Source organism: Camellia sinensis, chromosome 1 (genome assembly GCF_055761805.1).
Source record: "Camellia sinensis isolate YWXY chromosome 1, ASM5576180v1, whole genome shotgun sequence".
Classification (NCBI taxonomy): Eukaryota; Viridiplantae; Streptophyta; class Magnoliopsida; order Ericales; family Theaceae; genus Camellia; species Camellia sinensis.
Window position 1 is genome coordinate 197,049,818 of NC_138961.1, and position 11,806 is coordinate 197,061,623.

At 37.5% G+C, this 11,806-nt stretch overlaps 1 protein-coding gene and 1 pseudogene across 4 annotated transcripts; one reads left to right on the forward strand and one right to left on the reverse strand.

Moving 5' to 3' along the window:
• The first annotated feature begins 180 nt into the window (after nt 1-180).
• Nucleotides 181-10,527, forward strand: LOC114319047 (aspartyl protease family protein 1). Of its 4 annotated transcripts, none has more exons than XM_028266024.2 (11): nt 181-695; nt 800-935; nt 7,695-7,930; nt 8,153-8,377; nt 8,506-8,641; nt 8,730-8,803; nt 8,881-8,980; nt 9,081-9,138; nt 9,876-9,947; nt 10,039-10,122; nt 10,266-10,527. In XM_028266024.2, the coding sequence occupies exons 1-11, from the start codon at nt 397-399 to the stop codon at nt 10,310-10,312; spliced, it is 1,467 nt and encodes a 488-aa protein (XP_028121825.1). In that variant the 5' UTR covers nt 181-396; the 3' UTR covers nt 10,313-10,527. The 4 variants fall into 4 exon arrangements, 3 of the variants coding, with proteins under 3 accessions (XP_028121825.1, XP_028121826.1, XP_028121824.1); XM_028266025.2 differs by having other exon boundaries at nt 10,372-10,527; XR_014342185.1 differs by lacking the exon at nt 9,081-9,138 and having other exon boundaries at nt 10,372-10,527.
• On the reverse strand, nt 5,900-7,222 carry LOC145801164 (putative F-box/LRR-repeat/kelch-repeat protein At1g11620; annotated as a pseudogene).
• Nucleotides 10,528-11,806: the final 1,279 nt, after the last annotated feature.

Below are 11,806 nucleotides of genomic sequence, written 5' to 3' on the forward strand. Positions count from 1 at the left end.
AACAATTTTTTTGTTTTTTTTTATTATAGTCTTTCGTTCGAATAACAGGATATTTTGATAATTTGATTTCGACACGAGCGACACATGGGAGGGTTAGATATGTGGTATGATGTGAGAATTTTCTGGAAAAAAAAAAAAAAAAAACTAACTGTCTAATAAAGTTAGTGAGAGAGACGGAAAGAAAGATAGTGAGAGAGACGGAAAGAAAGAGAGAGAGAGTGAACCAAGAAGAAGCCAGCCACCCCACCCCCTTCTCTCTCTAAACAAAACTTTGGTGAATTCATCATCATCTCTTTCACCTTCCAAGACTAGGGTTTCAAATCCAACCTTTCTCATTCCATTGTCTGTGTCTGTCTTCAAATTCAGTCCAACACAAGCCCAAAAAAACAACAAAAAATGAATTATTTCCATATCTTCTTGATCACATTGCTCCCAATTTGGGGACTCAACAGCTGCAACGCTCGCATCTTCACCTTAGAAATGCACCACCGGTTCTCTGAACCAGTGAAGAAATGGTCGGAGACCGCCGGAAACTTCTTTCCGGTCGGAAATTGGCCGGAAAAAGGAAGCATTGAGTACTACGCTCAATTGGCCGACCACGACCGTCTCCGCCGAGGCCGCCGTCTCTCGGAATCGGACTCGTCCCTCACCTTCTCCGATGGAAACTCGACTTTTCGCATCAGCTCTTTGGGATTGTATGGTTTTTTTTTTGTTGTTGTTGTTGTTGTTTACTATTCGCCCAATTTTGTTCTTGAGTTAGGGTTTTTCCTTGATTTGATTTCGTATTGATCTTTTGTAGTTTGCATTACACGACTGTTTCGTTGGGGACGCCTGGTATGAAGTTTCTGGTGGCGCTTGACACTGGGAGTGACCTGTTTTGGGTGCCCTGTGATTGCAACAAATGTGCTCCCAATGAAGACACGCCTTATAGCTCTGTATGTTCTTCTATTGCTCATATATTTACCTCTTCTGTGAATTTTTGGGGTTTTAGGCTCTTTTTTTCTTCTCTAATTTTTGCCAATGAAAAATTTAGGCTCCGTTTTCTACGTAATTTTACACAAATTATTATTATTGTTTTTAAATTGATTTTACACAGAAAAAATATTTTTACTTTTGTTTTTCCATGTTTGGTTGACAATTGAAAAAAAAATGTTTTATTGACTAAAAGAGAAATTTTGATTCAATATAGTGTTAGACGTTTTAGTGAGTTAAAATATTTATTTGAAAAGACTAGGGGTGTGTTTGGTGTGCTTTTGGGAGAGTGATTTTAAAAAAAAAAGATTAGGGAGAATTTAGAAATTTTTTTGGTTTGTTTGGTTGTATATTTTAAAAGTAATTTTGGAATTTGAGAGTGTAGGATGATTTGATATTTTGTTGTAATTGAATAGATGTGTGTGAGAAAAAAAATGATTGAGAATGAGAGAGGAGGGAGAAAAGTGATTGATTGATGGGTAAGAGAAAATAATTTTGGAAATTTTTTTAGAAAAATCACAAACCAAACAAAATTTTAGAAAAAAATTTCAAAAACAACTCTCTCAAAAGCTAACCAAACAAGCCCTAAGGATGTTGAAAATATAGTCAGTGAGAGCCAGTTTACGAATTTTTTAAAAGCAAGTCATTTTTGAAAAAATGATAAAAAATATTTTAATTAAAACATATCTTACTTGCTTTTTGTTCAACTAAATAATAAAAAATGAATAAAATATTTTTTATAAAAACTTTTACATCAAAAAAAACTTATTGAATTTTGTAACACATACATGTTGGTATGATGAAATGGTCATAGTGGTTCTTATTTCGAAAATGTCTAGTTCAGTAAACCCCATTAACCATGGCAAGTTGGGGTTACTGGTTCAAATATTGGTAAGATAATGCCACATTTTCCTTGGCCTAGAGGTAAGTAGGGTTGTAAAACGAACCTAGTTACTCAAGCTCAACTTATGTTTGGTTTGTTTAAAAACTCATTTGAGATTAACTCATTGTGGACACAAGCTAAGTTTTAAATGAAATTTTCGAATCAAGCTTGAATAACCTACTACTTGGCTCGATAAACCTATATCCAAGTAAAATACAAAAATAAAAAACTATGTTGTTTGAGCTCAGCTCAGGTTCAGTTGTTTCAAATCAAATTGTTATGTAAACAAGTAAGCTTAGGTACATTATGAAGTTCGTTAAGTTTTCAAGCCAAGTTTTTGTCTTAGCTCAGCTCATATATGGCCTTAGAAGCTATGAAGCATGGACACGGACATAGATACAGACATCGGACATGGCAATTTTCAAAAAATAGGGACACAGACATGGACACGGTGGAAGGCACGGCGATTTTTTTTATTTTTTATTTTATATATTTTTTTGTGTTATGTAGATTCATATTACATTCATCCTAAATTAAAATTAACAAACTCTAACATAGTAACATTAATTCAATAAATATAATCACTACATTTAAACAAATTAATAGATCATCCATTCACAAAAAAGTCATAATAAACGATAACAATAACTAAGATGAGAAGGGGAAAACATCCAACAATATTTTTCAAAAAAGTACTAAATAAGAGGGGGGGGGGGGAAATGAGCCCCGCTGTGTCCCGATATGGACACACGTGTCCCCGCCATGTCCCCTACAAAAAAATCATTAAATTAAAGGGACACGCCATCTGGCGTGTTCCGTACGTGTCAACAATGTGTCCCCGGCATGTCCGCGTGTCGTACACTGCCACAACACTGATTTTGAAGTGTCCATGCTTCATAGCTTAGAAGTAATGTGTGTAAGCACCATGGAGCCAATGTGAGGTCAGATTTTATTTTATGTCTAAAAGAGAAACAAGGTGAAAAAAATCAGACATAGACTGTGTTTTGTGACTACCATAACATCTGGATTGTTCCTATCAAGTACAGGTTGAAATTTGTCAATTAGACTATTCATCGTATGGCTGCATGTAAAATCGATGTTCATATTAATCATATAAACGAGAAATATATAAACTTTCCAACAATATGAGTTTTCAGCATCTTGTTGGGAAGTTTATATAATCTGTTTTTTGTGCATTTTTATGTCTGTGATAAGTTGTTTTTGTGCATATTTATAAAACAGTGAGAGTAATAACAAGTCAATCCAACAAAATTAATTGTCTTTGAGAATGCACTTGTCATCATAATGTGTTTTAATTAGCTATAAAAAGGTACTTCAGTCTCACTCTTGATTTGAGCCATCGAGATCATGAGAGCCACATGCATTAGAAACCTGTCATGCTCTTACTTCATTTCTCTAGTCCCCGCTTTCCTTCTCTTTTCAAACATGTATTCAACGGGGATAACAGATTCTAGTTAAGGGAGATCTTTTGCCCCCTTTCTTCCTCTAAGCAACCACAATAAAGTAAAGAATGTGATTTCTTTTCTATGGACTCCACCCATGAGAGAGAAACCAATTAAAAGAGAATGGAAAAGGACGACGAGGAAGGATGCAAGTAACTAATGCATGCATCCGTAGCAAGTAACTAATGCATGCATTCAGTCTCACTCTTGGTTTGAGCCATCGAGATTGTGAGAGCCACATGCATTAGAAACCTGTCATGCTCTTACTTCATTTCCCTAGTCCCCGCTTTCCTTCTCTTTTCAAATATGTATTCAATGGGGATAACAGATTCTAGTTAAGGGAGATCTTTTGCCCCCTTTCTTCCTCTAAGCAACCACAATAAAGTAAAGAATGTGATTTCTTTTCTATGGACTCCACCCATGAGAGAGAAACCAATTAAAAGAGAATGGAAAAGGACGACGAGGAAGGATGCAAGTAACTAATGCATGCATCCTTAGCAAGAATGTGATTTTGAATATCCCTTAGATTTGCTACGTCCCTACAATGGTCAGAGATGTGTGTAAGCTCCACTTTGAAGTGGTTAATTGTTGCATGTGGTTCAATGGTTGATAAGAAAAACAGCTATTGGGTTAAGGTTGGGATTGCTTCTTGCAGATTGACTCCAAGTATTCCATCTAATAAAATTTTTGGTAGATTCTCTGGTTTGTCGCAATCAGAATTCACAGACATGTTGCCAAAGGTTGATGAAATTTCACCATTCAGCCTTCCAACCCCCGTAGTAGTGGGAATCTGCACACACACAACGACCCCCTGTCCAATATTTTACCAAAGGTTGGAGGAAGAAACTGTTAGAATTTACCATAACCTACTTCACCTACTTTCCTACACCTACCACACACACTCACCTACTCCCAAATCCTCTCCTATATAATAGGAAGCCTTGTAATATCAAAAAAACAACAATATATATCAATCAATAATACATATATTTTATATAGGAGAGGATTTGGGAGTAGGTGAGTGTGTGTGGTAGGTGTAGGAAAGTAGGTGAAGTAGGTTATGGTAAATTCTAACAGCCCCCCGCAAACTCAAGGAGGATAGAAACTATCCTCCTTGAGTTTGAAGAGAGGAACAAAACAAGAAAAGACATAAAAATAAAAAAAGATAGGAGACACGGTATGGTCGTGTCAGACCGTTGGTGAAGACACTGAAATGTGGTGTCATAACGTGGTAGAGGACACTGTATGGGGGTGTCATAACGTTGTAGAGGACACTGTATGGTGGTGTCATAACGTTGTAGAAGACACTGTATGGTGGTGTCATAACGGTGTAGAGGACACTGGATGGCGGTGTCAGACCGATGTAGAAGACAGTTTATGGGGTCATGTCGGACCGTTGTAGCAGACAATGTTGTGATAGTTGTTGTGACAGTTTACAGAGTCTTGCTGGACCCTTGTAGAAACTAACCGGAATCAATGTCGGGACAGTTTACAGAGTCTTGTCGGACCCTTGAAGGAGCTAACCGGAATCAATGTCGGGACAGTTTACAGAGTCTTGTCGGACCCATAAAGGAGCTAACCGGAATCAATGTCGGGACAGTTTACAGAGTCTTGTCGGACCCTTGGAAAAGTGGCACCCTCAAAAGGTGTGCCCAATTTTGTCAAAAGGCGTGCCATCAAAAGGCGTGCCCAATTCATCAAAAGGTGTGCCGGACATGATGGCGAGGCACGTGGGCGCCTTGGCTTGCGTGCCCGTTTGTCGGCTGGTGGTAAGAGGCGCGCGATACGCGTGGCTGCCTCGGCTATAAGACAGAGGCTGAGGCTGAGGCAAAAAACCTGCGAGAGATATTCTGAGAGAGATTTCTGAGAGAGATTCTGTAACACTCTGTTTTCTGAGAGAGAATTCTAAGAGAGATACTGTGTAACACTCTGGTGCCTAGAAAATGGCTTCATCGTCTTCCCGCGGGCTGCTCACCCTCTTTCCCGACCTCAACGAGTCAACGAGAGAGAGAACTGGTGCGGTGGCACTGGAAACTCAACCAAGCGCCCCGGAGTTTGCTCCGTTGAACTTTCCGATGCGGTCGGTGGAGCAAAGAATGGCAGTGCAGTCAGATGTGGAGGCCAATCAGTATACTTTGAAGGCATGTGTGGAAAGCATGACGGCGGTCACAAATTTGTCGAACCGGCTGCAGAGTAGGACAAATGAGGTGCAGCATGTAAACGCCCAACTGGCTCTGCTCCAACGCATGTATAAGGATGCGCGAGCAGAGATAAGTGTGCTAAAGGCAGAAAACAAGGAGCTGAAGCGGAAGGCCACCGTGATGTTCCGATTCGGAAGTCCACCATATGCGGCAGTGGAGGAGTATGGGGGGAGTGAACGTGCTTGGTGGTCTAGGAAACACGGAGGCAACACCGTCAAGGGCCGGCCAGGACGGAGGCAAGAAGAAAAGACCGGCGGCAGAGTAGAGAAAAAATCCCACTGTGGGTGTGGTTGTTGTGTTGGTGATTTTTTTTTTTTTTTTTTTTTTTTTTTTTTGATGTACAATTGTGATCGGGGTTGATCTGTGAGAAAAATAAAAGATGGTTTGGTGTGCAAAGCTATATGGGTATGAATGGAATTAGAAAAAGATTAAAAATAATGTGAAAGAAAAATAAAGAAAGAAATAATAAAAATAGATTTGAATAACGAAAAATATATTATAAAATATATATATACAATAACGAAAGTGGGGAACAAGGAGTGCACCATAAATTTTATAAAAAAAAGTTTGGGCAGTGGATGCAAAGTGAGGAGAGAGAGTGTTGGGCTGTGTGGGTGGAGAATAAAAAAAAAAGAATCATACAGCTGTGTGTGTATTGTATGGCAGACAAAACTGAAATTCAGTCCACCAATTTGGATGAGTTGTGACCTGTCTTTCGTGAGATCAAATGCAAAGTGAGGAGAGAGAGTGTTGGGCTGTGTGGGTGGAGAATAAAGAAAAGAATCATACAGCTGTGTGTGTATTGTATGGCAGACAAAACTGAAATTCAGTCCACCAATTTGGATGAGTTGTGACCTGTCTTTCGTGAGATCAAATGCAACAATCCCATGATGCTTCGCCTGCCAATAAACAACACCATCCACGTAAATGCCTGATCTAGGCACAAGCTTCTTGCTGGCAAAGCAAATCTCTCCAGAAATTTTCCAAGATCCATCAGTGGATGAATAGATCTCAAATTCAGTCGCATTATCAAAGTCGACAGATGGGAAAGCACACACCAGCTTGTAATCAGCCACAAAGTTGAGCAATGATGGTTCAAAGACAAGTACAACAGCAGGATCGAGCCCATGATCAGCATTTGTTTTAGGAAGTTTCTTCAACTGCCTGGTAACAGGATTGCAGATGTAGTAGGGTTTATCCCCAGTCTGACCTTGGCAGCAAATTAGTCCATTGGAAGACGCCCTAATGTCAATGGGCTCGGGCAAAAATTTCAGAGACGGATCCGGAACACCACAAGATTGAGGGTCGATGGAGATAAATGATGGTGGGTCCCCCCAGAGGACTGGCAGAAGAGGCCTGAGATAGCCTGGAAGGTAAGTGACTGGTTGTGGGCAAAGAAAGGAGTTGAAATCTGGAGTGTCCAGTCCCTACAAACACCTTGGAACCTGAAAGGTGATTTTGCAGGAAGGAAAGGAAGAGTGTGCTCCCTTATTATATCCCTAAGGTCCATGTAAATCTTACTGTTCCTGCTGCCCACGAGCTTATTTGGCCTCTTTCCTCGATCCATTGACTTTCACTCGATATTTACTCCACTACTTTGGAAAAACTGATCTGGAATCGGCAAAGAGCTTGTGATCTTGAAGAGTAACAAAAGCAAGAGGAGAGAGAGGATTTGGGCAATGATGGGAAGGTATGTGTAGAAAATAAGCGGAATAGGTTGAGGTCCGGCAGGCGGCCAAAGTGAGGCTGCCACCCGCCGGTGAAGTGGAATTACTAGGTTGTCAACCTTGCTCTGATACCATGTAAAATATATGTATTATTGATTGATATATATTGTTGTTTTTTTGATATTACAAGGCTTCCTATTATATAGGAGAGGATTTGGGAGTAGGTGAGTGTGTGTGGTAGGTGTAGGAAAGTAGGTGAAGTAGGTTATGGTAAATTCTAACAGAAACATTAATTGGAGAATCATTATATCAATCGATTAAAACATATCTGAAATTGGATCAATGTATGACATTAATTTCTGACAGATAAATGGATACGGACATGAACAGTAATATTAGGTGCTTGAGTCGGCAAATCTCACATAGAATTCATCTCTCATTATTTTATTCTTGAATTTATTTTGCTACCCATGCAATTATTTTCGACTGAATCATCCTATCATGGTAGGATTTTGAGCTTAGCATATACAACCCTCAAGGGTCATCAACTAGCAAAAAAGTCACTTGCAACAATAGTCTGTGTGCACACCGTAATAGATGCCTTGGAACCTTCAGCCATTGCCCTTACGCAGTGTCATATATTTCATCTGAAACTTCAACGTCGGGAATATTGGTGGAGGATATTCTGCACTTGAAAACAGAAGATAGCGATCAAGAATTAGTTGAGGCGCACATCGTATTTGGGTGAGTTGCCACTTTACTTAGTATGACTAATTGGAGCACTTTATTCCAGCACCATTCTTTTTTACCACAGTATTAATATAGCATTTGCCCCAAATTTTACACATCTTATCTTTAACGAGTTATAATAAGAAGCATGTTAGGGATATTTATAGACGAGTCCATTTTATTGTCTTTCTCTTAATCATATCTAGGTTGACATAAAAGTGTAGTTGAATTCTGCAGCTGTGGACAGGTTCAAACTGGTTCATTTCTAGATGTTGCAGCTCCAAATGGTTTATTTGGGCTTGGAATGGAGAAGATATCAGTTCCTAGCATTTTGTCCAGTGAAGGTTATATAGCTGATTCTTTCTCTATGTGCTTTGGACATGATGGAACTGGAAGGATTAATTTTGGGGATAAGGGTAGCCTTGACCAGGGAGAAACCCCATTTAATCTGAACCAGCTACAGTAAGTGGTAATTTCTCACTTATTAGATGCTTAAATTTAGTTTTGGAGTTGTTTACTTTCTATTTCGTATTTTGCTCTTTAGTCTTTACCTTTCTTATTTTGAGTCTCTTGTCTAAATTTATTTGCAGTCCAACCTATAATATAACTGTAACTCAGACTCGTGTGGGAACTACTCTCATTGACTTGGAGTTGACAGCTCTCTTTGATTCTGGGACCTCTTTCACATACCTGCTGGACCCAACCTATACAAGGTTCTCAGAGAGTGTAAGCACTCAACATTATGAAAAATTAGGGTTTTATTTTTTCTAAACAACCATCTCTAAAACATGGAAATTTTTTTGTTATTCTGCAGTTTCACTCACAAGTACAAGATAGGCGGCGTCCGCCTGATCCAAGGATCCCTTTTGAATATTGTTACGATATGAGGTACATTTCAAATCTTCTCATTATATTTGTGCAGTTTCTAGCTCTTAATCTAATTTATTTTTCTTTCTGATGAGCAGTCCAGATGCAAATACTAGTTTGGTACCTACTGTGGGTCTAACTATGAACGGGGGAGGCCAACTTGCTGTCTATGATCCCATAATTGTCATCTCCACGCAGGTAAATTATGTCCAAGATTATATATGTACTGTAAAATCTTTTGTTATGTTTTATTATTTTCCTACTTGTACAAATATGTTTTATGGTTAATGATTTGCAGCATGATCTTGTATATTGCCTGGCTATTGTCAAGAGTGCAGAACTCAATATAATTGGACGTAAGTTTTCTTTGCAAGTTATATATGTTTACTATGTCTACGCTGTGCACAGAATACGCATGGAAGGAGTACATGACAGCAAATTTCTTAACCCCAAATGCAAGTGCATGAATGCTCATGGGCCCAAAATCCTATTTAAATCTTAGATTTGACAGAGAATCTAATTTGTGTCGGGCATACAACATAGAAAATTTGAAGAAAAAACTGGTAGTAATGGAGAGCCTAATTAGTTTATGGTTGCCTACTTTTAATAGTTTGTCCATCACTATCAAGAATTTGATTGCTTTAATTTAGTTTACCTCCTAGCAAAAACTTGTTTTGTGGGCATACTAGTGCTACTTGATTGTGGCATTGGGCATGAAAAAATCAATGCTTAAGTTGTATGGAAACAAAATTGAAGCTTGATCTTTACCTTGAAATTTGTTCATAGAATAATGGAAGCTTGGTAAGACACGATGAAGAAGTGCACATGCTTAAAAGATTGGTTGAAAACTAATGAAATACAAGTATCAGCAAGGTTTATGTTTGTGATTTATTGTATTAAAAATCCTTAGGCTGCTTTAGTGCCTAACGCTCCATGATCAAAGAAAATGGTGATCATTAGACATCGCTTCAGTAAAGAAATGTAGCTCTTTTGAACTCAATAAGAGATCTAAAGTTAACTAATTGAAAAATCTCTGTTGCATTTACTCATGTAATATGATTGCTTATGCTGAGATTATTGATTGTTGTTGCAGAAAACTTTATGACTGGGTACCGCGTGGTATTTGACAGAGAAAAACTCATACTTGGCTGGAAGAAGTCCAGTTGTAAGTGTGTTCCATTGCTTGAGTAATAGAATTCCTCCGAGCTTACACATGAAAGTCGCATTTCTAACAGAACTATTTGACCCTTATGCAGGTTATGACATAGAGGATTCTAATGCTGTTCCAGCAAAGTCGCACAACTCTACCACTGCTCCTCCAGCTCTTGCCGCTGGACTAGGTAATTACCTGACTCCAAATTCAACAGAAGATAGCAGGAATTATTCACAAAATTCAGTTGCATCACCATCTTACGGGGGACACCCTTCTGACTTGACTTGTTCTTGCTTTGCATTTTTCTTCATATTGTTTTTGTTTTTGTAGCTAATCTGGAATCCTCATTTCAACACACCGGTTGTAGTTACATATAGGCCCGGTTTTTTAGCTTATTCTGTTGTTTTAGATACTGATGAAAACCCTCCTTACCCAGATTTATGCTCTTGGACACACCAGAATATGTTTGCCTCTTGTTAATATTGTAAATAGGCATTCACGCGACAATACACCAATGTATGACTTTTCTTTGCTTCACCCATACTTCTAGTATGTGATCCATCAAATGAAGGATAGACATCAATTTTTTTTATTTTGTGTAATGAATTCCATGGTGAAGAGTTCCTGTTGCATCGTGTTTTTCTGTAGCTTCAAATATTAAAAGTAAGGAGGGTGATAGTTGACAATTGAGATTATTATAAATTAAGTTTTGAAGTTAAATTTTAACAATCTATTACTGGATTCAATTCAACTTATTTACAATCTCATGCAACGATTGAGCAAAAGTTCAAATCAAAAGTAATATCACTTCACACATTCACATTGTTAAATAGTTATATCCGAATAATAGGTTCCATATTGATTGTGGTGAACTAATATCATCTGTTAATGGAAGCATAAAATTATTATTATATTCAACTTACATCACATAGTCGTATCAATCAATAAATAACTTCAATGAAATTGTGCGGTGATCGCTTGATCAGTTAAATAAGAAATAAAATTGACCATATTGATCAATGAGGTATGTGGACCCAACATTTATTATTCCACCTAATTGCTTTTACGGTAGGAGGTAATAATTTTTCGTATTGAAGAGAAGTATATAAAGTGCATTAAACTACTATTATGGTGCTCAGATTCAGATACTATTAACTTAAAATAACATTATTTGATGATCCCATAAAATATTAGTATTTAATGATATAATTAGCACTGTATAATACAGCATAATACTCAAATGCATCCTAAAGTTATTTTTTGATAAAATGTAATTTGTATATTTTCATTCTTGATAAATTTTGGGCACAATTAAGGAAAGTATTAAAGGAAAATGTCTCGTAGCTCAAATTTTGTGGCTCAAAAGTGGCTCAAATGGCCAAAACGACGCCGTTTTGGCCATTTTTATGTTATTTTGTACTCAAAACGACGTCGTTTTGGCCATTTGAGCCACTTTTGAGCCACAAAATTTGAGCTACGTAGCATTGTCGAGTATTAAAATATGACTTAAAGTTTTTTATTTCTTTTTTATTCAATGGGAGAGTAAATTACAAATATAAGAAATATTTATATAATCAAACAAACTATTAACTCATGTTTGCTAGAAAGTCAGCACAACTAATATACCAAGTCTAAGCTTAATAACTACTAACAATTACATATAATCCTACTAGCGATAACCCGTGCTATGCACGGGCAAGTAACAAAAAATGGTAAATAATGTTGAACATGCTAAAAATTAACAATTAAATACTATGATGTTAATTTAGATGGGTATTGAAATAATATATTTAGTGATCTTACTATATTTAATTAAATAAATTTTAGAAGAAAAAAAAGTTTAATTGAAAATTAAGAGTAAGAGTGGATTC

What these genes read in the sequence shown, in the direction of transcription:
- LOC114319047 (XM_028266023.2), top strand. Translation starts at nt 397, where the DNA reads ATGAATTATTTCCATATCTTCTTGATCACATTGCTCCCAATTTGGGGA. An exon ending in CGCATCAGCTCTTTGGGATT is followed by an intron (nt 696 to 799) that starts GTATGGTTTTTT and finishes GATCTTTTGTAG; the next exon opens with TTTGCATTACACGACTGTTT. An exon ending in TGGCTGGAAGAAGTCCAGTT is followed by an intron (nt 9,948 to 10,038) that starts GTAAGTGTGTTC and finishes ACCCTTATGCAG; the next exon opens with GTTATGACATAGAGGATTCT.